We start from the raw sequence: 26,456 nt of genomic DNA, 5'->3' as shown, positions 1-26,456 counted from the left end.
GTCCTAGGCTCTGTGGTTTAACCCACAGCGCCACCTGCATCCCGTCCAATCACAGCTATTATCAAGTAGCAATTAATAGCTCAGTCAGTAGAGCACGAGCCTCTTTATCTCAGGGTTGTGGGTTTAAGTCCCATGCTGGGCAAAGGATTCCTAGCATTCTGGCTGGAGATGATGGGAGCTGGGAGTCCAATACCATCCATAGCGCTACAGGTCCCCACTGCTGGTTTCGAGGAAGGTAGGTAAATTGGTTTCTATCCCAAACCCAGAGAAATAATGGCATCAGGGCATACACAACACCTAGGCCGCCACAACAGGCAGACTGAGAACGACGGAAGCTCTGTTTTAGTAAACAAAGGTGGACATCTAAACCTTAACATATATGTTAATGGACTATGGAGAAGTATTCACCAGAAACATATAATTGTCTCTAAGTGTTTGTTTTGAAGAGCGCTGCGTGCAGAGTTCATATGCATCATGCAAATGTGGCTTCCATCCATTTATTATTTATTCAGAGTCATCAGAAAGACATGCATTACATAAATAAGCAACATGGGTTTCCATTTCCAACATCCGGCATATTTGAACAAGACACAGTGCTCTCCTCCTGGACAAATGTTCGAGAGATGTATTGCAATTTGATCCTGGGGTGCTGCTGTATCGACTTCTGAACTCGGGGGGGCGCGGGCGCGACGGGACAGCCACAAGAGGACAACGCAAAGCAGCATCTGGCAAGACCTATTCCTTCATCTTCCCATTTCACGGAGCAACAAAGGTCCAGAGATCTGCATACCCACCTTGGGAGTTTCTGGCTGAGGGCCTCGTTTCTTTCAAGGAGGGATTGTAAACAGCAAAAATGAAAAAAGCCTAGCAACTAGTCCTCATTAGGGTGGCAGCAGCTGCCCTTACTGCCCAATTTAACAAGAAAATGTGAAGCACAGGAAAGATTACCTACCAAAAAAAACCCACACCACCATTACAATGTTGTGCTGAGTTTTTAAACAACAGCTTGAGTTACTGCTCAGATCGTTTCCATTGGGTCAAGTTCAAGTGGGGAAACTGGGCAGGAGTGCAAGGGTTAAGCGCTGCCCTGTTCCCTGCTGGTCCCTCTGCCCAAGACTGTAGCCTCAATTGCATCAACAGTGAAAAACAGGGGCGCTGATGTTGCAATCGCTGTGGCCTGTTTCCCCACGGCCATGTTTCAGACCTTTGTGCCGTAGATCAAGCTTCAGGAGGTTGCAAAAGGAAGACTGGTATCTTTGGGAGTTTAAAGCTAGGGCTGCAAGCCCAGACTGCCTGTGCTTTTCTGAATGCGTATATGTAAAAAAACAGTCACCTTAAAATTAGATGCAATAAAATATCCCTATCATAGTTTGCATTTCCCCATCCCCACCCGACACATTTTACGAGCCTGTGCACTTTGGTGCCACATGGGCTTCTGTCTCCGGGGTCAACCAAACAGCCCCACCCAGCCTGACTACAAAGTGGCTTCTAATCCTAGCCTTGTTTTGTGTTTTCTACATACAAGGTTGTCCTGAGTCATTCACAGCAAATGCTGTGGTTTAATAGAAGGGCTCATCTAACAGAGCCTCTGCTTTTCACTCATCCTCTGGGGGCACGGCAAACCTCAGTTGATCCTAAGCTCTTGCCCATTTTAAGGGGCAAAAGTGCAGAAAGCCGATGTTCGGTGAATTACTTTATCGTACCGAAGGTCAGTGGGGGTACTGCGGAGGCAGAGGCTATGGTTTCAGAGGAGTGTGAAAGGCAATGCTTAAAAAAAATAAAATGCCTTGCATAGCATATCATATAGGGAAAAGACTCAACCGCCCTGAAGAGCTACTGTCCCGCCGGCAAGTTCCGTGTGCAATGAGAACATTCCAACAGCATGATGCGCTCTTGTGAGAAAGCCAAGCCAGCAGGCCCCAGTTCTCTTAGCGGCATTGGCGGGTCACCATCTTGACCATTTTCAGCGCCATATCTCCTTGGTCAGCTGGTACCTGTTAAGGAGAGGAACGTGATCTTTACTCTCTTTCCATTATTACGTTTTTATTCCACCTTTTCTCCAGAGAGCTCGTACACAAACACACGTCTTCCTGTCTCCATTTAATCCTTGCATCAGCAGCATGAAGTAGGTTAGGCTGAGAGAAGATAGGCTTCACAGCTGAGTGGGGATTTGAACCCTAGTCTCCTAGGTCCAAGCACAGTGGTACCTCGGAAGTCATCGGAATCCGTTCCGGAAGTCCGTTTGACTTCCAAAATGTTCTGAAACCAAGGCACGGCTTCCGATTTGCAGGAAGCTCCTGCAGCCAATCGGAAGCCACATCGGATGTTCGGGTTCCAAAGAACATTCACAAACTGGAACACTCACTTCGAGGTTTGTGGCGTTCGGAAGCCAAAACGTTCGACTTGCAAGGCATTTGGGACCCAAGGTACAACTGTAATAGCCTTTTATAATGTGGCTGGGGTTTTGGGGGGTTGTTTTTGTTTTGATTTTGATTTTATCTTGTGATTTGATCTTGTGAACTACCCTGAGACCTGCGGGAATAGGGCGATCTACAAACTATTAATAATAATAATAATTCAGGACTCTTACTATCACATCATGTTGGCATGCATGGACTGCTATTAACTACCGTATTTTATTATTTGTCTGTCTGTCACTATGCTTTTTTATTATGTTTTTATTATGGATGTTCTGTAACATGTTTTTAATGTTGTTCACTGCCCCAGGATCTTTTGATAAAGGGTGGTGTGAAAACTGAATAAATGATGATGATATAAGCAGCTAGAGAGAATGTCACAGGTAGGCACAGCTAATGATTAGTCATTTAGAAAAGGGGGGGGCAAACCCCAGCTATAATATTGTTCAGCTCAGGATTTCTTATCATTTAAAGACAGTGATCCAGAGATGCCAGGGTAATGCTGCCCTCCCCTCCACACACAGTATTTTTTGGCGTAGGTAGAGAACCGTAAGAGAAATCTGAGGCCTACTGAATGCAATCTCATCATATCACTATCGTCTAATGAAAGGTCTCAACTTATGGGAGCCTGCCATCTTGAATAAATTATCCAATCACCATTGGTCCCGCTCCACGCTTCCACACTGCAAGAAACAGAACTGCAGCGACTACTGCAACATCATGAGATTTGTCTTTTGCTGGCAGTTAGTGATTTCAGGTTTCCCCCTAACTATGGGGTTTAGTCATTTTGACGTGACCCCTTAAGGACAAAGCAGTTGTGTTCACTTCCCTTTCCCTTTCATCCTTTGTAGTTTTTATTCAGGCCCAGGCAGGTACCAGAAGTATAAAGGGCCCCTGGACGGTTACGTCCAGTCAAAAGCGACTGTGGGGTTGTGGCGCTCATCTCACTTTCAGGCCGAGAGAGCCGGTGTTTGCCCACATATAGCTTTCCGGGTCATGTGGCCAGCATGACTAAACCATTTCTGGCATAATGGGTCACCATGACGGAAACCAGACCGCACAGAAATGCCATTTACCTTCCCTCCACAGCGGTACCTATTTATCTACTTGCACTGGCATGCTTTTGAACTGCTAGGTTGGCAGGAGCTGGGAGTGAGCAACGGGAGCTCACCCCGTCACGGGGATTTGAACCGCCGACCTTCCAATCGGCAAGCCCAAGAGGTTCAGTGGTTTAGACCACAGCACCACCTGCATACCAGAAGTAGCCTAGCCTTGGCTCGATAATAAACAGCCCCCAACCCTATTTTGAGTGCCTTTTTGTGGAACTGTTATGACTATCAGCCTAGTCACATATAACCTATTAGGTTTTATGTATTTCTCTCTCTTAAACACACAGGCCTGAAGCAAGATACTTGGCAACTTGAAAGCTTCTAGCAGTATTTTATAAAACCAGCTGGACCAATAAAAGGTTTCAACTCAATTGTTCCGTGTTCCTTGTTCTGTGAAATATTAAGACGGCTATTATAATTATTTCCTTTGGCACCTTGCATGGGAGCATAAGGGAAGATTCTCCATACTGTGCTAAATCCCTGCTCTCCGAGTCATTGCACCCAAAAATGATGTACTGCAACTGCCAACAAAGTAACTCCTTGAAAAAACTGCAACAGGAGCATCCAATTTAAAGCAATCAAATTCTTCTTTGTATTCCATTTTTTTTTCTTTTCCAAGGCATACAAGTTAACTTACCATGTGCCCAGCTTTCAGAATCCAGAAAAAGTCCAGGTTTTCATAGGACTTATGGAAAGCGGCCGTCGCTGTGGATTCTGAGCCTACATATAAAGGCTTCCATCTTTGCGCAGTAAACTTTTTCAGCATGGGCCACTTCAGTTTCCGCAGCCACGCTTCCTGGCCTAAACAGATAATTGAGGGGGGGGGGAGAGAGAGAGAAAATGCTCATGTAAGAAAGAGGTGTCCTGTTTTGCCAGACATCACACTCCACAAAAAATGGTGGCGGTAGCGGGAAATGTCCTCATTAGGTTTTTCTATCTGTTTTAGAAGACCCTGGAATACCAAACCTTCCCCCCAGCCCTGCAATAATCAATATACAGTGGTACCTCTGGTTACGTACTTAATTCGTTCTGGAGGTCTGTTCTTAACCTGAAACTGTTCTTAACCTGAAGCACCACTTTAGCTAATGGGGCCTCCTGTTGCTGCTGTGCTGCCGCTGCACGATTTCTGTTCTCATCCTGAGGTAAAGTTCTTAACCCGAGGTACTATTTCTGGGTTGGCGGAGTCCGTAACCTGAAGCATATGTAACCTGAGGTACCACTGTAATCAATTTAAAGGGAAAAAAGAGCTCTGCTGCCCATAGGAACCCTGAAAGGGGGTAAAGTTAAAGGACCCCTGGACGGTTAAGTCCAGTCAAAGGCGACTATGGGGTTGTGGCGCTCATCTCGCTTTCAGGTCGAGGGAGCCGAGTTTGCCTATGCCTGGCATAGAAACTTGTTTTTCATTTAACCCTGCGGCATACATCTTTGCTCATCCCTTAGTACAGGTATAGGCAAACCCGGCCCTTCAGATATTTTGGTACTACAGCTCCCATTATCCCTAGCTAACAGGACCAGTGGTCAGGGATGATGGGAACTGTAGTCTCAAAACATCTGGCGGGCCGAGTTTGCCTATGTCTGGTCTTGACAATGGGTGGATCTACACACAGGCGGGTGGGAACCACTATAAATAAGTCAGAAATTAGATTATAACAAAATATTTTTAAAACCCTATGGAAAAGGGCGTATAAAAAAATTCCTGCTCTCTGGCACCATCTGGTGCTGCATGCTTATAGCACATTCAAATCACTGTTTCTTTCCTAATGTAGCTGAGTCCAATATCTTAGGAAGGCAAGCCAGAATTGTTAAGAAACTGTAGTTTGGGATTGGACATTACAAACTGCATTCTCCTCTTTGTGGCTGTACTGGGTGAGAGAGGACAGAGCACTCGTGCAGGAAACACTATCGATTGGTGTAGTGATCAGGTGGGATTGCTATGAGGAATTATAACAAATATAGAGTAAGCCATCTGTGTCAGCAATGAAAGCATTGCGTTGACTGGGTTTAAACTATTTTGATATGATTCTTGATCAATCCACACCTCTGCATCCCTGTTCCATTTCTCTTTCTTGACCAGTCACATACACTGCCAGTTGCTTCGCCAGGCAGCCATCCTGGGTCATTAAAGACAGTGGGCAGCTTCTTTGAAGTAGCCTTTCTGACATGTTAATCCCAGGATGTTAATCTTAGGGCCAGGAAACAGATCTCACATGAAGGTGATAATGATCGCTGTCCTCCTAGCCATCCTTTTTATCATGTATATTGCTTGTTTATCACCTCCGGGGTTGCCAAATGCTCTCCTTTGTAGTTCTGTTTTGTTTACCCCAGAAATATGTGTGCTTAATTAGTTTTGGTACTTTAACTTTTCCCCACGTGGGGCTTGTTGAAATGTCCAGAAGAAATCTGATTGGTTCTTATGAACACACTGTAAAAAATTCTTTTGTGAATAAAACGACCTGGGCCAGGGGCTGGAGACCGACAGACACTATTATACGCACCCTTCCCAGAGTCTTGCTGGTTCAAGCCTCTCTGTGTATTCTTATTAATCAGGGTTCAATCCTTCCTTACTTTGTGAACGCCTCAGATTGGCACTGAATCCAAGCCAGAATGAGGAACCAAGGGGAGGAATATTGAAATAGAGTGACTCGACTGGCAACAGGATGGAGACGTTACAAAAAGGTGGGTTGCCAACTGCCCGAGGAGAACCATGACACTATCAGGGAATCATTTAAGACATTTATAAGCAACTGGTGTGTGCACACCGAATATGCCTGTGACTTCTATAGTCACCGCCTCTCGTCTCCACCCTGTCTTTCCTGATACTAACAATTATAGTCTCTGGAACCGCCTACAAAATTACTTTTCTAAATTGGCTGCTGTGGATTCACCTCTTCCTGGCAGGTTGTTTGCATCTTAAATGCAAACCTGAGCCAGCAAGCTTGTTCCCAGTCAGGTGTCCACAAACCATGTTGCCTTAGGTGTAAAGAGATAACGACATAAAAGTGGATATTTGAATACAGTGGATGCTCCGGTTGTGAATGTGATCCATGCGGGATGCATGTTCACAACCCGCAGCGGCACATCTGCGCACGCATGGGTTGCAATTCGGCACTTCTGCGCATGCGCAAAGCGCGATTTAGTGCTTCTGCACATGTGCGACCGCCGAAACCCAGAAGTAACCCATTCCGGTACTTCCAGGTTTCGGTGGTCCATAACCCGAGAAAACACAACGTGAAGCGTCTGTAACCTGAGGTATGACTGTATAGGTTTTGTACATTTTGCAGAAGTTCTTGTTTTAGCCTAGGACAAGACAACCTGGTTCATAATCCAAATATTTGGGCAGGCATTCAAGCATGCTTCCAGAAGCCTGAGTTCTCATGGCTACAAGTTAATCTGTGTTCTCAGGGCATTGATCATATTGCCTTGTGATGAAACAGGCCCTGAAAGCCAGTCAGTTGTGCATATTTTCAACTGCACACTGCAAGAACTCAACCTGAATGGCTTATCAGCATTGCACATGTTTCCAGCTCCTCGTATGCTGGGTATGCAGGAGGAAGCAAATATTACCGTATTTTTTGCTCTATAAGACTCACTTTTTCCCTCCTAAAAAGTAAGGGGAAATGTGTGTGCGTCTTATGGAGCGAATGCAGGCTGCGCAGCTATCCCAGAAGCCAGAACAGCGAGAGGAATTGCTGCTTTCGCTGCGCAGCGATCCCTCTTGCTGTTCTGGCTTCTGAGATTCAGAATATTTTTTTTCTTGTTTACCTCCTCCCAAAACTAGGTGCGTCTTGTGGTCTGGTGCATCTTATAGAGCGAAAAATACGGTAAGTTTCTAGATCTTATAGCTTTGAAAACATTGGAGTAACGACTGGTGAAGTCTCAGAATGGGGCACAGCAAGTATTCAAACTCCTAAGCAAGCAAGTTTAACACTGACACCAAGGTTTTCCAAACGGGGGTCTCCAGCTGTTTTTGGACTACAACTCCCATCATCCCTAGCTAGCAAGACCAGTGGTCAGGGATGGTGGGAATTGTAGTCTGAAAACAGTTTGGGAAACGCTACTATATAGTATCATGACTGTGAGACGCAAATGGGATTTCAAAAATGTGACGCCTTGCCTCTATCGCCACCCTCCCTATCTCTGCTGACCCCTGATCCTTGCCCCCTCAGAAATAGCCTTACCTATGGTAGAAACGATGAGATCCAACTGCCCATTGTAGACCGTAACATTGACGTTGGCTGCCAGCAAGTCGTCTACGATATCTATTACATTCTTCATGAAGTCTTCAGCCATATTCGCAAACACGTCTTTTGACTGGCCTGGAAGAATGATGACAAAAACATTAAGGGACAGGGGCAAGGAAAGGAAATATAATCAGTGTGGCTTTTCCACTCATGGGGCCAGGCCCTGAGTTATCCGAGTCTGTATGATATACTGCTAAGGAGAAGTAGAACATTTTGTGCGTTGGAGAAGAAATCAGAACATCTAATGGCATGCACTTTCTTTAAGAAACAACAGTCGACCGCCTTCCATTTTTTCTGTGCAAATAAAACTGCGTATCAACTCCAACAATGAATTTGCATTTTTTTAAAAATAGAAGTGCGAATTTTAAAGTCTTCATGTATATACGCTCTTCTCATTAAACCGAGAAAAGTAATTGAGAAGAATATACTTCCACATGCTCTCTTAAAACTAAACAAGCCTGCCAAGACAGACAGAGTTTTCCACCAAGATTCACAACTGCCATCAGGTCAGAATGTAATTTAGACTCAAAGGCTTGTGTCCAACTAAGTACTACTCAAAGTAAACCCACTGACATCAATGCAGCTAAGTTATGTCCAATAATTTCAATGAGTCTACTCCAGGGGTCAGCAAAATTTTTCAGCAGGGGGCCGGTGAACCATCCCTCAGACCTTGTGGGGGGCCGGACTATATTTTGAAAAGGAAAAAAAATGAACAAATTCCTATGCCCCACAAATAACCTAGAGATGCATTTTAAATAAAAGGACACATTCTACTCATGTAAAAACACCAGGCAGGCCCCACAAATAACCCAGAGATGCATTTTAAATAAAAGGACACATTCTACTCATGTAAAAACATGCTGATTCCCAGACCATCTGTTTTGGAAGGCGATTGGGCCGAATCCGGCCCCCGGGCCTTAGTTTACCTACCCATGGTCTACAGTGGTACCTCAGGTTAAGTACTTAATTTGTTCCGGAGGTCTGTTCTTAACCTGCAACTGCTCTTAACCTGAAGCACCACTTTAGCTAATGGGGCCTCCTGCTGCCATCGTGCTGCCGGAGCACAATTTCTGTTCTCATCCTGAAGCAAAGTTCTTAACCTGAAGCACTATTTCTGGGTTAGCGGAGTCTGTAACCTGAAGTGTATGTAACCTGAGGTACCATTGTACTCCAATTATGACTAAGATTAGATGCAACCCACAGGGTGGTAGTCCACTAAGGTTTACTCAGAATAAGCCTACTTAAACTTAGGCATGTCCATTAAGTTTAATGGGTCTACTCTTGAGTAAAACTTAGTTGACCATCACCCATTGGTTGGGATCTTGAGTTTCCTTCTGCCCATGGAACACCCCAACTAGCAGAAAGGGGAGGGAACTTTAGTGGATACTTTCTTTCCCCCACTGCTCCCCACAAATCTGCTCTGGAGCACTGAGGACAAGTGGGGCTGTAGCAGGGCTGGATTTAGGTTTGATGAGGCTCTAAGCTACTGAAGATAATGGGGCCCTTTAATATAATTATAGTATTTCTGTATAATACTATAGTAGCAAGTGGAGGGAAATAGGGAACTGTACTAGTAAATAATAATATAGGCCTACTAAATAATAAGGGACGCGGGTGGCGCTATGGGTTAAACCATAGAGCCTAGGACTTGCCGATCAGAAGGTCAGCCGTTCGAATCCCCACGATGGGGTGAGCTCCCGTTGCTTGGTCCCTGCTCCTGCCAACCTAGCAGTTCGAAAGCACGTCAAAGTGCAAGTAGATAAATAGGTACCGCTCTGGCGGGAAGGTAAACGGCGTTTCCGTGCGCTGCTCTGGTTCGCCAGAAGCAGCTTAGTCATGCTGGCCACATGACCCGGAAGCTGCATGCTGGCTCCCTTGGCCAATAAAGCGAGATGAGCGCTGCAACCCCAGAGTCAGCCACGACTGGACCTAATGGTCAGGGGTCCCTTTACCTTTACCAAATAATAAAGATGAATATTTTTCTAAAGTAATTTTATAATGGGATCAAAATAAACAAATTATGTATTACATGAAACCAATCAGTAGGCATAAGACTCATACCCTTAGTCTATGCTGCCTGGTCATCAGTCTACAAGCACGCTTTAATATTAGATAACAGGTACAACAGCTTGGCCGACATTCAACTGTGCTGCACTGCAGTCTGCCATGCAACCAGTCCAGGCAGAATGTAGGCACCCTATATATAGAAATGAGCAAACCAGTGATATTTTAGGGAGCAGGCCAGCAGGTGGGGCCCATGACTTACATCATAGGAGCCTACACAACACAAAAAAAACTTGTTGTGTATAGATTTTATTTTATTTGTTTTTTATCTTATATTTTGGAAATGTACATCCAGTTTTTTCCCCTTTAATTTTTTTGGGGGTGCCCCAAGAGAGCTATAGCTTGTTTAACTTATACATAAATCTGGCACTGGGCTGCTTTTGATGCAAGCTACTTCTGCTCTTCGAACAGATGGGATCTTCCACTGAATCGCAATTTCTTTCTTTGCCCAGTGGTACCTCTGGTTACCAACTTAATTCGTTCCGGAGGTCCGTTCTTAAGCTGAAACCATTCTTAACCTGAGGTACCACTTTAGCTAATGGGGCCTCCTGCTGCCGACACACAATTTCTGTTTTCATCCTGAGGTAAAGTTCTTAACCCGAGGTACTACTTCCGGGTTAGCGGAGTCTGTAACCTGAAGTGTTTGTAACCCGAGGTACCACTGTAGAAGGTAACTCAAGAATCCAGTTCAAAAAGTGGAAGAGTTATAGGGAAACAGACTGGAAATGCTCTATCACAGGCATAGGCAAACTCGGCCCTCCAGATGTTTTGAGACTACAACTCCCATCATCCCTGACCACTGTTAGCTAGGGATGATGGGAGTTGTAGTCCCAAAACATCTGGAGGGCCGAGTTTGGCTATCCCTACTCTATCAAAAGTACCACTCCCTCATTTTTCCAGAGATCAGAGTATACAAAATACCGCTTCTGTTACTAGGAAATTTTCAGCTTTATTCCAGAAGTTTTGGCCCTACCTCCCCACTTGACATGGTCTGGAATTATTTTCAGCTTCTTCCTGATTGGCCCGTTCATCAAATCACTCAGCTTGTCCTTACTTTGATGTTGTACATGACGCTGGAAGAGTTTCACTTATGGAAAGAGAAGGGAAGAGAAATAGAGAAAGGCTTTCATCGGAGACTGCATGAGCCAGTTTATCTGGAAAGATGACGCATATTAATTATAGAGCCTAAATCCTCGCCCTTCAGTTGCAATAACTGCAGGGCGATTTCTAGCAGGCCAAAAATTTAAAAACCAACAAAACAAAGTCTACAATAGCTGGGGGGAAATCAGACAGTGTGAGATGGCAATAAAACCTCCCATGAGTGGCAGCAGAATCAAAACTAATAGCTAAAAGACAAATTAAAAAGTCATGGCTTGGCACCAAGTCATGCAATTCGGTGCTAGGAAAGATTCCCCAGGAGAAATATTTCCTTTCCTTGGTCATATGACCTGTCTAGTCATATGACCCAGTGCAGCATCCAAGGCCATAAATGAGGCCTTGCGTTTGAAAAACATGGAAATTCCCAAATCCTATGGCTGCCACCAAATGTGATGGTTGGAGGAAAAGTGCCTGGGGCACAAAGATATTTCTGGCAATGATAAACCTGCCCTCAAACAGGGCGTTTCCCTCTGAACTTACACACAGGGACTGTTTCGCTTGCAACGGATGCAGCAGCTGTAGATGAAGTAGTATCCTGAGTCAGAATGTTATAGAAATTCACACCATTCGTGTACTAGAAAAGAAAATGGAGAATGCAGTGAGGAGAGCAAGAATGAGAGCTTCTCACCAGAAGACATCAGTACACCTCAGCTTTATACAGCTCTGGGTTTTCCCTCAGGACAAGTCAAAATTCAGCTTTTTGGTGGGGGAGAATGAGCTTTTTAGGGAAGGAGATTGTCCAAAAAGTTGTTGAGGGTTTTTTTTGACATACACTTCCTGGTTCTGTTTGCACAAAAACCCCAGACATATGGCAACCCTACCACAAGTCATGAGTTGTGCCTCCCTTGCACCCAGTCATTAAACTGTCTCTGTTTCTTCAAAACTACTAACCCAGGGTTGGCAAGGCTTACCGGGCATGGGCCGGATCAAGCCCACAGAGATCTTCCATGGGCCAGACCGCTGCAGCGCGACGCCGGAAATCGTGTCTGCGCATGTCCGTGGCACTGGAAATCACTTCTGCACATGCTCAGATGCCAAAAATCGTGCCTCTGCAGAAGCAATTTTCAGCGTCTGGGCATGTGCAGAAGCGATTTCCAGCACCGTGGACATAGGTAAAGGTAAAGGGACCCCTGACCATTAGGTCCAGTCGTGGCCGACTCTGGGGTTGCGGCGCTCATCTTGCTTTATTGGCGGAGGGAGCCGGCGTACAGCTTCCGGGTCATGTGGCCAGCATGACTAAGCCGCTTCTGATGAACCAGAGCAGTGCACGGAAACGCCGTTTACCTTCCCACCGGAGCGGTACCTATTTATCTACTTGCACTGGTGCTTTCGAACTGCTAGGTTGGCAGGAGCAGGGACCGAGCAACGGGAGCTCACCCCGTCGCGGGGATTCGAACCGCCAACCTTCTGATCGGCAAGTCCTAGGCTCTGTGGTTTAACGCACAGCGCCACCCACATCCCTCACCATGGACATGCACAGACGCAATTTCCAGCATCTGGGCATGCGCAGAAGCAATTTCCGGAGCCGCGGAAGAGTACCGGTGCCGCGCTGAGCTGGTTTAGTGCAGTGCGCGGGGACTCGCTGAGTGAGCGTCTCAGTTCGGGGGTGGCTCATGGGCCGGTTAAGCGACCCTCATGGGCCACTTCCAGCCCATGGGCCTTAGGTTGCTGACCTCTGTCTAATCTGCTCACACAAACTCCTTACAAAGCTTACCTCCTCTATGGTATCTTCGGCCTTACTCCAAAGCAATGTAGCCAGCTTGAATTGCCTTTTATTCATAGCATCAAGGACCTTTTTGGCAGCTGTGGTCACTTGTTTCAAACCTTTATCGTCAAGGTAAGACTGCAGTGCAAAATAGGGAAAATGAACATACATGAAAATCATATGACAGATGTGTTGACTACCCTGCCATATGCTGGGGACAAGGTACCTATACTATCAAGAAGACAATCCTCTATGAGAAAGGATGCGTGGTCCAAGGATGGGTTAAAGATCAAGAACTATAGAAAAGAGACAGCAGGGACCCTGAAGTTGCTTATCAACACTTAGCACCCCGAGAAAGGCCAGGTACACATCAAGTTATAGTATTCTGCACTAAGGTAGGGCATATTGTGTATTTCAAAAATTTTATCTATACACTTAAATTAGCACATGTAATTCTTATGCAAGTCCGAATCCTCTTTTATTCGGTGATGCCTGAAGCTCCATACATACCATATCTATAAAGCACCCCACACAAACACAAGGTATCCTGGGAATTGCAGTTTACTTATCACAGAGTTTAACAAATGACAACCTGCAGCATTATTTGGGAGGGCGGGAGAATGTGCTTTAAATGTATGGTGTGTACACAGTATAAGGGGCCGCCCTAGCATCTGAGAGTACTGCAGCCCAAACAAGAGGGAGTGGCTTTTGCATTTCACATGAAAATATGACCGTCTGCCTATGGAAATACAAGGATTCTGGGCTGGATGGGCCTTAGATCTGACGGTTCTCATGAAAAAGTAAAAAACAAACTGCAAAAAGCATGGACAGAGTAAACACTTACAGTGCTGTAAAGGTAAGGTCCCCAGGAAATCACAGAATCTAAAGGGCAAAAAAGAAAAATCATGAGTCTCCATGATGCGATAGACTTCCTTAAGAGCCAGCTAAATTCACTCCGGCTGAAAAAAATCCCTGATTACAAGGATGACAGGAGAGATGTTCTCAAGACTCCCATTAACATACCTAGAGGAGAAATCCACGAATCGCCAAGTGCTACACCGAGAAAATTGCACTTTATGGTCCCAGCTTGAACAGCCTTTGAAAAAGAAAAAAAAGTCAACAAGAGTTTGTGTAAAATGAGATCTACACCAATACAAACAATATGTAATATTTTGAGTAGGGCACCAGCAATTTGACAGTACCACCTTCAAGAACACATGGACCTATAAACAAGGCCTGTAGATTTTGGGTGCTGTTTCAGAGCAAACAGAGAGGCAGCCAGTATAGTCGTACCTTGGTTCTCGAACAGAATCCATTCCGGAAGTCCGTTTGACTTCTGAAAACGTTTGAAAACCAAGGTGTGGCTTCCAATTGGCTGCAGGAGCTTCCTGCACTGAATGAGAACCTGCAGAACCCGCGTCGGACATTTGGGTTCCAAAAAACATTCGCAAACTGGAACTCTCACTTCCGGGTTTGTGGCGTTCAGGAGCCAAAACTTTCAAGTCACAAGGCGTTCGAGAACCAAGGTACGACTGTATTCCACGACTGGGGGCAACGGTGGCGGATGATTATTAGCTAGCCCCCATGAGAAGAGGCATGTTGCTAAGGAAGAATCCAGTCTCTTTAGAGATGGGGAACCTGTGGCCCTTCAGACTCCATCAGCCACAGCCAGCATGACCAATGGTCAGAGATGAGGGAAGCTGTATCCCAGTGACCTCTGGAGGGCCACAAGTTATTGCCTCCCCCCTGCCCGCCCTCAGGGAAAGGTTTGATCCACGTACCTTATGCAGTTCCAAAGCGACGCCAGCAGCCATTTTGCCTCCGTACGATTCTGAAAAGATGTAGAAAGGGACTTTCTACAAGAGAAATCCCATGAAAGCAGTTAAGGTTTTGAGCACCGTACATTCTATTCGCCTGCCCCTCGTCTCCAAACAGACAAAAATAAAAGTTTCGGTGTTTCCTTCCTCCCCAAACGCACCAGAAATTGAACTGTTCTGAGGTGTGAGGCCAGATTATAAAATCTTCACTTCCATTTGCAATCATTAAGGGTAAATAAGACTGCAGGATAGTGACCATATACATCACTGAACAACTCCGGTATGCCCTAGAGTCAGGGATTATGGGAACTATAGGGTCCCCTCTGAGGATGTGGTCATCAGATTTTTGCCACATTCTCTTTCCAAAGATAAAACAAACTCCTCCACTATAAACTGAGTATACCAAATTGGACTGATGTGCATGAGATCTTATGTATTCCGATTTTCACTTCTGAAAAACCAAGGACTAGAATGCCCAGGGCACCTAGTTCCTCCATTTCATTCTTGCAACAACCCAGTGAGGTACGATGGGGTCAATCACTCTCAGCCTAAGGTCACTAAATGAGCTGAGCAGGGATTTGATTTCCCCAGACTTCCTCAAACACATTGCCCGATTTGAGGAAGCGAAGAATGTGAGGCAATAAGTGCAAAAGAGCAGGAAATAAACAAAGTGTTGAGACTCTCATGCTCCCATCCCTGTACTCTACAATGGCTTTGGAAACTCTCAAACCTTTCTGGAAAGTCATTCGGCCTAGTAACTTAAAAACACAAAACTGGGATTCTAAAATGGACGTATACTTCCCCTTTTCATAGAGCGTCATTTGCAGGGTAGGGAAATTCTCAACAGAAGAGGGGCATTCAGATGTCATGATAAAACAATGGCTTATTGAGACAGGAATGAGCTCACATGCTCCTCCCATCTCTCCCGATTTCCGGAGTATTTCCTTTGATTCATCATAGTTCAGCATATTGTCTGAACCCTAAACTGAGATTGAGCCCAAGTATGGTTTGTTACAACAACCCACCGTCATAACCCTTGGTTTAAAGACTTGCCAATTTTTTCAGATTAATGGCAGTTTGGGGTCTGGAGGAACCCTAAACTGTGGTTAATCAAACTGGAAGTAAAAATACTTCCAAATTCTACCATGTAACCAATGACCTTGTGTCACACACATCACGGCAGGGATGGTGGGTAGAGATAATAGTGTCATAAGTAATCGCCATAATATGTACATTTGACTTCAAAATGGCAAATGTTGGACACTCGATTCTTTTCTCTTTTTTAAATAATTTTTTTATTAGAATTTCCACCATGATAACACAAACCACAAAGCAAGATGATACACAAAAACAGAAAAAAAAGAAAAAAGAAGAAAGAGAAAAGGAAAAAAAAGAGGGGGAAGGGGGAACAATAAACAGATAAACAATAACAACAAACTTAATTCTTCACAAATCCAAACATCTTGGTTGACTTCCTCAAATCTCTCCCTTCTGAGTTTCCTTGTAATTAAAAGTAACAGCTTTCCAATATCATTATTAAACTAAAACAATTTCAATTATAGTCCATCTTACTCACTTTTCTTAACGTTCTAAATCCCATTTATTTAATTGTAAATTAATTTAATCCTATGCCTATTTGTTTATTTCAAGTAATTTCTAATTTTTTATACTACATGGACACTCGATTCTAGGCTCATGTGGCCATTCAGTGGACTACTTGCAGCTCTAGCTGTAGAAGTGACATTTCCTACCTAATATTTAAAATTATTCCATCCTTATCTGGTCACTTGCCTGGAATTCGGGCTTAGACTTGAAGAATTCTCTGAGAACCACCATCAGATCCGTGGAGACTGTGCAGAGATTTGTGGCGTACGCAAGCGTATCGTTCACATAGCTGAATCCAGTGCCAACAGGGTTATCGACAAACAACAAGCTTGCTGCCTGCAGCTGCATCACCAAAAGAAAACAGAGTAAGCCTTCTATATATACACCGGCAAAACTCACACACAGAGAGAGAATAAGCAGTAGTGTGGCTAAAGATGACTTGACAACAGAGCATTTGGTAAAGAAAAACCCTCCCCAAAGTTCTCAAATTTCCCTTTTCCATCAGGTTCAGATGTTTGCAACAGATAGATTCAAACTGGGCAAAACAAGGAAAATAATTTTGATGCCCCATAAGTGGACTGTTCCTCAGAGGTGTAGCTACCAGGTGTGTGTGTGTGGCTAGCCAGTTTTTTTTGGCCCAGGTGAAGCCGCTAGAGAGGTGCCATTGAGGCTCCCAGCCTCTGTTTCTGTGTGTGCGTGTGTGTGTGTGTGTACGCAAATGTGTGGGGTGTGCCAAACCAGGTCTTTGACCCGGATGAAACAAAGCCCCTCCTGTTCTAGGTCATTGTTTTTTGACTGCATTGTTTGAGGTTTTAGAGGATGGTGTGTAAATATATATATGAAGAAAGCCATAGTACAAACTCTTTAACGCATGCTTTTGACTATCGGCATAAGCAGCAACAAGCCTTTGAGGCTAGCTAATTTTGTGAAACACACACACACCACCACCACCACAACATTGACAATGACTTTTACCACCCACATAATGTACAGAAATTAAGCAAGTGAGGCTTTTTCTGGAATTATGATTCCATTTTTCACTCAGGAAGATGTTTCACCCACTGCATTTCTGCTTGTTGGGCTCGTTTAAAAGGATCTTGGAGAGTTGAAACTTCCATTGTTTTGTTTTTATCACATTTTTAAAATATCATTTCCATTATTACCATCTCCAAAATCGCATTCACATTCAAATATATATTTCCACCATTAATATCTTTCTTTATGACAAAACATTCAACCCCTTCCCCTTCCCCGATTCCTTTAATTTCCCCACCATTCCTGCACATTTTTACATGTCCTTTTGGTTTATTTTCTCCCTTTATTCTTCCTTTTTTATATATTATATCATTGAATTTACCTTAATCCTGCTAGCGTTTTCACTTGTTTACAGTTATTTTCCAAATAGTCTCCTTTTTATTGTTGCATTTGTTGCAGACACATTTCTGCGATATAGCAGTATTTAAATATTTTTACAAATAGGTGAATAAATAAAATAAGTGCCAACTCTGGTTCCAAGCTGAAAACATGCAGGAAGGATCCTAAAGCTCACATATTGTATGGGCAAAGGAAAACAGAAACGGGAAACAGAAATTGCAATATAGCATGACCAACTGCAACGTGTAGAAATCATGATCTGGAAAAGCCATTTGTATTAAATTCCATGGGACACTCTTTTTCCTGCTTAATCTCATAATCATGTGAGCAAGCATGGTTAACTCCTTAGACAACAACGGGTGGGTAGGAAATGAATCTTCTAGTCACAAGCCATGATACATACCCAAGTTGTCTTTCTTGGCTTTAGATCACTATCTAAAGGGCCAATCTCTTCAAAGTTTCCGAATCCTGATCCCGAAGCCCCCGGGCCACCCTGTAAAACCACACAGATTAGGGGGGAAAGCAGAGAAAAACAGATTATAAACCTTTTATAGCCCTTCCCTTCTTTGTCTCCACAAAACCCCTATGAAGTAGGTCATCAGAGGTAGATGGTTTCTCCAATGGCTGAACATGGATTGCGTTTCCTCAGCAATCACTGCAAGATGTTAAACTACAACTCCCATCATCCCTGACCATTGGCTTTGCAGTCTGGCGCTGATGGGAGTTGGAGTTCAACATCAACCAGTAGAGCTGGGCGATATCTGGTTTTCACCATCATGATGTTTCACCAGCTAAAACATCACAATACAGTGGTACCTAGGGTTACAGGCACTTCAGGTTACAGACTCTGCTAACCCAGAAATATTATCTCAGGTTAAGAACTTTGCTTCAGGGTGAGAATAGAAATCGCGCAGCAGCAGGAGGCCCCATTAGCTAAAGTGGTACCTCAGGTTAAGAACAGTTTCAGGTTAAGAACGGACCTCCAGAACGAATTAAGTTCTGAACCCAAGGTACCACTGTACACTGATCTATAACAATGTTTTAGGTAAAAGGTAAAGGATTCCTTGACAGTAAAGTCCAGTCAAAGGCAACTGCGGGGTTGTGGCGCTCATCTCCACTTTCAGGCCAAGGGAGTCAGTGTTTGTCCACAGACAGCTTTCCGGGTCATGTGGCCAGCATGACTAAACCGCTTCTGGCACAACAGAAAACCATGACGGAAACCAGAGTGCATGGAAACGCCGTTTACCTTCCCACTGCAGTGGTACCTATTTATCTATTTGTACTGGTGAGCTTTCGAACTGCTAGGTTGGCAGGAGCTGGGACAGAACAATGGGAGCTCACTCTGTCACAGGGATTTGAACTGCCAACCTTCTCATCGACAAGCCCAAAAGGCTCAGTGGTTTAGACCACAGCACCATCCGCTGCTGACCGCCGCAGTAAACTGATAGCATAATCTTTCTGCAAATCACACCCCATATCCTGCCCGAATTTACCTGAAGCCACATGATCAGAGGGAGCTGCGTGAAATTCTTTGCAGGGCTGTCGGCATAGTACAGCCACCAGAACATGCTGGCGTTGGGTCTGACAGTGACATACCCCCATGCCTGCTTCGGTTCTTTTGGTTCCTCTAAATACACAGCTGAAAAGGAGGAGAAAAAAACACTGGTTGCTACACTTTATAGAAAGGTGGTGTATGCGCTTGACATAATAAATATGGATAGGAACCCTTCTGACTCCAATACATTGGTACCTCGCGTTAAGTACTTAATTCGTTCCGGAGGTCCGTTCTTAACCTGAAATTGTTCTTAACCTGAAGCACCACTTTAGCTAATGGGGCCTCCTGCTGCTTCCGCACCGCTGGAGCACGATTTCTGTTCTCATCCTGAAGCAAAGTTCTTAACCTGAAGCACTATTTCTGGGTTAGCGGAGTCTGTAACCTGAAGCGTATGTAACCTGAAGCGTATGTAACCCAAGGTACCACTGTACAAAGATCAACGTTCAGCCTGTTTCAACACACAAAGCTGCTTCTTCCATCACTGTGTCAACGATTCTTGAGAAACTGCTACTTGTGCAATGAGTCAGGCTGGTATCGCACAGTGCAACTCGTATCCGTAAAAAGCATGCCAGATCGTCGCTGAAAAATTACTAGACACACCCTCACAAAGGATTCTTAGGCAATTCAGACAAACCACAAGCTGAGGTCAGAGTATCTGCAGAAGCCCTGAGGCCTACTCTTAGAGACGTTCAAGGCTACATTGCAAAAGGGTATTTGGTGTGATTTAAAGCAGGCATAGGCAAACTCCAGCCCTCCAGATGTTTGGGACTACAATCACCATCATCCCTGACTACTGGTCCTGTCTCCCAGGACATTCTATACAAGATCTCAAAGTAGCTGTTTTACTACAAAGGAATTTCAGAAATAGACTGGAAAGAGAAGCTGCTGAATTACAACTTATCACCAAACTTAAAACCATGGAGAAACCTGGTCTGAACAAAGACCTTGGATTCTTATCTCATTATACATGACAAAGCCATTTTTCACCTTTTCACCCCTTGCTTCTTCCTGTAAGACCTATTGCAGTCGTTAAGAGTCGTCAACAGGCTCATCACAGCTATCTGCCAATCCCACCACCCTTCTGAGTAATACCCCTCCCCACCTTCTCACTATATAGAAGGGTCTGGAAACTTCTGTTTCAGTGTATCTGAAGAAGTGTGCATGCACACGAAAGCTCATACCAAGAACTGACTTAGTTGGTCTTTAAGGTGCTACTGGAAGGAATTTTTTTTGTTTTGACTACTGGTCCTGTTAGCTAGGGATGATGGGAATTGTAGTCCCAAACATCTGGAGGGCCGGAGTTTGCCTATGCAATAATTTGGGTTGTATTCCGCACAGCGCTAAGGTGAACATTCACCATAAGGATTTCTGCTTGTGCAACAGAACAACCTCCCACTCTCCTCCAAGCCACCTAAATATATTTGGGGGGTTCCTCTGGAGTAGATTTGGGCATGGTGCAGGGGACACACAGGGAAAGGAGAAGGGGGGCAAGTCCCATTGTGCATCAGCACAAACCACCATAACTTGGAAGGGCAGTCACCTCAGTTGGCCCTGGACATTTCAAGAACATTGATAGCAGAAGAGAGGGGCGGCAAAGGCAGCCTACAGCTCTTTCCATAAAGTCATGTGAACAGCTAGGATATTCTAGGCACAACCAATCAGGGAAAGGAGATAACTAATTGACCTTCACCCCCACAGCTGTGTACTTAATCATCTCGCTTGGATTATATCTCAGAATTTGTCACATTACTCAGAGGCACTGGGTGTTCTGTCTACACCCCGGGAAGCTACCGTATTTTTTGCTCTATAAGACTCACTTTTCCCCTCCTAAAAAGTAAGGGGAAATGTGTGTGCGTCTTATGGAGCGAATGCAGGCTGCGCAGCTATCCCAGAAGCCAGAACAGCAAGAGGGATTGCTGCTTTCACTGTGCAGCGATCCCTCTTGCTGTTCTGGCTTCTGAGATTCAGAATATTTTTTTTCTTGTTTTCCTGCTCCAAAAACTAGGTGCGTCTTGTGGTCTGGTGCGTCTTATAGAGCGAAAAATACGGTATGTATTTTTCCTCTGGCATTCTAGAGCACTGTTACTCTGGGACATACCTGAATAAATTTATGCATTTTGAAATGAAAATGGATGTGAATAAGAGGTTGAGGTCTGGTTCACACATCCAGCAGAAATGAGGTGGCGAAATGGCTTCTTACCACTTTGGACTTAATAAAGTGGTACCTCGGTTTTTGAACAGAATCCGTTCCAGAAGACCGTTCAAGTTCTGAAACGTTCGAAAACCAAAAACTCAGTAGCCGACAGATAGGCCTCAGGATCTTGCACTCAGCGGAAGCCGCGTGGCATGTTCGACTTCCGAGGCATGTTCGAAAACCGAAGCATTTACTTCCGTGTTTGCGGCGTTCGAAAACCAAAATGTTTGTCAACAGAGATGTTCGAAAACTGAGGTACCACTGTACTTCGGAGTGCATGTAGGGCATTTCTGAATGCTCCACCTCTTAAGAACTCCCTAGAAGAAATCTAACACATCGGGGAGAAATGTTCTGTATCTTATCTCCCTGCTGTTCTAGTTTTCTGCTTGCAGAGATCACACACACAACATTTAGTAGTGCAGCTCTCCATTTGCAGTCAGACGAGGCAGACCCATTTTACCATCTCGTCCTACTAGATCAGGCTTCCTCAACCTTGGCCCCCCAGATGACTTGAGACTACAGTTCCCAGCATCCCTGACCACTGGTCCTGCTAGCTAGGAATCATGGGAGCTGTAGGCCAAAAACATCTGGAGGGCTGAGACTGAGGAAGCCATTACTGCATCAAGTGGCCTGGTGTGGAGCTGTTTCAGCAAACAGGAAGGGTTGTCACATTTCAGTCTCGCCCCACTAACTGCAGCTTGATAAACACAGGCGTAGAAACCAGCTCCTAGGCAAGTTTTTGCCATGTAGGCTTCCAATAAAACCTTGATTGTCGCTCACTCCATTCCACCAATAGGATTCAGCCTTCCCCCAGAAACTGATGCCACAACAGTCAATGCAACTGCTCTGGGTGAGAGTAGCCTCCACACCCATCTGTAGGTGTAAAGCTATGGTTGTGAATGGACTACTCCCAGAAAACTGTGCCACCTTTTTCTCACGTGGCTGTTATGAATTCTTTCAGCAGAAATTCAGCCAGAGCCAGCCAGAGCTCCATCTCTATGCTGGAAATCTAATCCCCTGCTGAATTCAATTAATTGTTAAATCTAATGGTGAGGGGGTGGAAGTTTGACAAATTTAGTCCCAGAGAGTAAAAAATGTACACGGTGTGTGTTTCTATACTTTTTTATTTCCCTGTGTTCCATGGGATTTACTCCTATGAAGAATGCACAGGATGGTCACTTTGGAAACACAGGGCAAATCCTGCAAACACGCAGAACTTTCACACATACATTTATTTCTGATTTATTGACCGATTTGTAGACTGCCTTTTAAGGGAACAGTTACCTTCCTATCACTAATTGCAAAGTATAAACATGTAACGAACAACGTGGAGTTAAAAACTAGATTACTGCCCATAAAAACGAGCAGAAGTCATCAGTACAACAATGGACATGAATGAAGCCTGTCACATTAAAAAGGTAAAAGATGGGGAATGAATTCCGCAATCACAGGGCCACCACCAGAACACCCTTGCTCTGGTACCCATCACTCTAATGCATGCTTCCTCAACCTCGGCCCTCCAGATGTTTTGAGACTACAATTCCCACCATCCCTGACCACTGGTCCTGCTAGCTAGGGATCATGGGAGTTGTAGTCCCAAAACATCTGGAGGGCGAAGGTTGAGGAAGCCTGCTCTAATGTCTTTTACTGTTGAGACAGATACATAGCTAATGGTCAAGGACAATAGGAGTTAAAGGTCAAAATCTGGGGTGCCACAGTTCCCCATTCATGTGTTGGCTAATGTGCTGCAGCAGGGGGCGTGATGAAAACTGCCTAGTGTGGATACTCAATGCCCTGTACTTGCTTTTAGGCTCCAAGTTCCCACCATCTCTGAGCTCTGGCCGTATTAGCTGGGGCTGCCAGGAGCTGGAGTCCCATAACATCTGACTGCCCCCCACAAAGACTACCCCGGCACAAAGGACATCGCCCTGGCACTTTTAGTTGTGGTGCACGCAGAGGATTTAAGCTCTTCTTTCTGTAACAGGCTGCATAAATACTACAAAAAATTCCTTTTCTTCCATTCAGACATTACAGATCCAGGGGCCCCATCCTCCTTTTGCATCTGCACATCCAGAGACAAGGGCTGGGTGGGCAGAGAGGATCAGGTGGAGGATAACCAACCCATCCGTTTAGGGGTTCCAACCAATGTGTTTCACTACAGAGAGCTGCAGGGATCAGATTCTGAAGCATTGCAGAGATCACCTGGCTTGAATGTAATCAAGGCCACCAGGCAGAAAGAGCTTCTCTGTAAAAGCAAACTCATTGTGCAATCCTATACCCAGGACTTATGTTAAGGAGGGCAGGACACGCAGCTGTTTTCCTCCTCTGTCTGGCTCTGTCTAGCACAGGGGTCAGCAAAGTTTATCTTGCCTGGGCCGGATCAGTCCTGCGGAGATCCCTCCGTGGGCTGGATCGCGTGCACCCGCGATTTTAGCACAGCCCTCGAGTGGGCAACTTGGTTTGGGGGCGACTCATGGGCCAGTGAAATGACCTCCATGGGCCACGTCTGGCCCATGGGCCTTAGAAGAAGAGTTTGGATTTGGTAGTGGTTAAGAGCGGTAGTCTTGTAATCTGGGGAACCAGGTTCGAGTCTCCGCTCCTCCACATGCAGCTGCTGGGTGACCTTGGGCCAGTCACACTTCTCTGAAGTCTCTCAGCCCCACTCACCTCACAGAGTGTTTGTTGTGGGGGAGGAAGGAAAAGAAGAATGTTAGCCGCTTTGAGACTCCTGAAGGGGAGTGAAAGGTGGGATATCAAATCCAAACTCTTCTTCTTCTACTCTAAGGATGCGGGTGGCGCTATGGTTTAAACCACAGAGCCTAGGACTTGCCGATCAGAAGGTTGGTGGTTCGAATCTCCGTGACGGGGTGAGCTCCCGTTGCTCGGTCCGTGCTCCTGCCAACCTAGCACTTCGAAAGCATGTCAAAGTGCAAGTAGATAAATAGGTCCCGCTCTGGTGGGGAGGTAAACGGCGTTTCCGTGGGCTGCTCCTTTATTGGCCGGCTCCTTGGCCAATAAAATGAGATGAGCGCCGCAACCCCAGGGTTGGTCATGACTGGACCTAATGATCAGGGGTCCCTTTACCTTTACCTTTTTAAGGAGTCTCAAAGCAGCTAACATTCTCCTTTCCCTTCCTCCCCCACAACAAACACTCTGTGAGGTGAGTGGGGCTGAGAGACTTCAGAGAAGTGTGACTAGCGCAAGGTCACCCAGCAGCTGCATGTGGAGGAGCGGAGACGTGAACCTGGTTCCCCAGATTACGAGTCTACCGCTCTTAACCATTACACCACACTAGCTGACCCCAGGTTGCTGACCCCTGGTCTAGCAGATTTGGAATGGAATGTCTCAAGAACAGTTGTTTTAAATTACTTTCTTTTGACCCCAAGTGCTCGGAAAAATCTGTCAAAATCTCTACTAAGTATTTTTATTTATTTTCTTGATGGCGGGGCAGCTGCCCCCACCTCTGGCTACACCTATGATCCTATAACCAGAAGCAAACCCCACTGAGTCCGACAGGTATCACTCCCAGCATACAGGACTGCAGCTGGGGGGGGGGGGTGTAACAGAAGCAAATTCCTTAAGATATCAGCATGGGCGTAGCAGGTGGGGGTGGGGAGTGCATCTGCCCTCCCCCAAAATCAAGTAAATAAATAAAAATGCTTAAGTAACTGACCATTTGCATTACAGATAATTCGGTTCTGCCTCCCCCCCCCTCCCCAATAAAAATAAATCCTGGCTATGCCCATGGATACCAGGGAACCCTGCTTCCAAAGAGAGGTAAGTAGCTGGGAAATAATAAGTAAGCGTGCATTTTCAGTTCAGTTTAATTGCGAATAACAACAACAAATATTCATACCCCAGCCGCTCAGGGCGGCTCCCAACAGAATATTAAAAGCGCGATAAAACATCAACCATTAAAAAACTTCCCTAAAGAGGGTTGCCTTCGGATGTCTTCTAAAAGTCAGATAGCGGTTTGTTTTCCCCTCTGGTAAGAGCTTAAAACAACACACAGGAAAAGCCATACACTCAGCTGCAGAGGTCAGTTCCCCTTAAAACTCACCTGAGCCCAAAGTGGCCAGAGAAAACAGCGCGATCGCGTGCGGCAGTTTCAGCAACATCTCTGCTCTTGCCCGGCGATTTCCTGGCTGGCGGTCATATGACTCTGTCTGCTTGTCAGCTGTTTCTGCGAGAGGGAAGTGCGCCTTTTTATTTAAGGGAGCCGGGCGGGCGGCACAGCCGGGCAAGAGCCGCCCCCTTTCCGCCTTAGCCGGGGAAGTGCAGCCGAGGATTGATTTCCACTTGCTAGTTCCTGCAAGCTCTGCGCGTTTGCACCGTGGGTGGGGCGAGCGTTTTGACACTCTGCGGCAAGATGGATGAGGGACACTTCGTTTCAGCGCGAGCAAGTTTGCGCGGAGGAATGCCAGCAGCACGCTGTCAAACATGCAGGTGCTTAATTACGTCGGGAGCAATTTGGTTATGCAAATGAGAGAGCTAAAGATCTGCTGGGTTTCGCACCCGATCGTGCTGCAATACCAGTTTCCTGCGTGGCTGACGCAGCTGGTTTTGCCTAATCCGTTTCGCTCCTTTGCGCTCTTTTTTTTTTTTTTGTATAATTTTCATTAAGTTTTTCAGTTTTACATTTTAGAATATTCATTTAAACCACCTTAAAATTATCAATGACTTATTTTCTTTCCATGGTTCATTTTGCATGCCATAAATCCCTGCATGTTTCACATAAACTAAATCATTTGGTACTCCATTATTACATCCATCAAAACTTATTTACACAGTTGAATTTATCTTAACACTGCCAATGTTTTCAAGTGCACACAGTTTTCACCCATATATTCAATAAACATTTTCCAATCTCCTTTAAACGTATGTTCCTCTTGTTCTCTTATTCTTTATGTTAAGTCTGCAAGCTGTGTAAATTCCATCAGTTTAAGTTGTCATTCTTCTTTAGTTGGGACCTCAATCGTTTCCCATTTTTGAGCTAACAAAACACGGGCCGCAGTAGTAGCATACATAGTCTTTTCTGACCCATGGGAATTTCCATCTGGATTATCCCCAACTAAAAGGACTCTGGGTTTTTTGGGAAAGTACTTTTAAACATTTTTTTCAATTAATTATAAATTATTTCCCAATATTCTTTTGCCCTTTTACAAGTCCACCAACCTTTGCTCCCTGTTTTGATCCTCAAGAACCATTCAGTGTTTG

The 26,456-nt window shown here is 45.0% G+C and overlaps 1 protein-coding gene across 2 annotated transcripts; it reads right to left on the bottom strand.

Annotated features, from left to right (window-relative positions):
• Window positions 1-483: 483 nt before the first annotated feature.
• On the bottom strand, window positions 484-25,696 carry SCPEP1 (serine carboxypeptidase 1). 2 transcript variants are annotated; one of them, XM_083727584.1, is made up of 13 exons: window positions 25,300-25,696; window positions 18,984-19,129; window positions 17,894-17,983; window positions 16,299-16,458; window positions 14,476-14,546; window positions 13,718-13,790; window positions 13,539-13,576; window positions 12,704-12,832; window positions 11,470-11,563; window positions 10,805-10,918; window positions 7,705-7,842; window positions 4,164-4,327; window positions 484-1,994 (listed from the first exon to the last, which is right to left on the bottom strand). In XM_083727584.1, exons 1-13 carry the CDS (start codon window positions 25,679-25,681, stop codon window positions 1,929-1,931), a joined length of 1,665 nt encoding a protein of 554 aa, XP_083583710.1. In that variant the 5' UTR covers window positions 25,682-25,696; the 3' UTR covers window positions 484-1,928. The 2 variants fall into 2 exon arrangements, with proteins under 2 accessions (XP_083583710.1, XP_083583711.1); XM_083727585.1 differs by having other exon boundaries at window positions 14,476-14,550; window positions 16,303-16,458.
• Between the last annotated feature and the right edge of the window lie 760 nt (window positions 25,697-26,456).

The sequence above is a fragment of the Podarcis gaigeae genome (genome assembly GCF_964106915.1).
Source record: "Podarcis gaigeae genome assembly, chromosome: 2".
Classification (NCBI taxonomy): domain Eukaryota; kingdom Metazoa; phylum Chordata; class Lepidosauria; order Squamata; family Lacertidae; genus Podarcis; species Podarcis gaigeae.
Note: the sequence above shows the minus strand (reverse complement) of the source record. Positions and strands in the feature narration are given on the sequence as shown.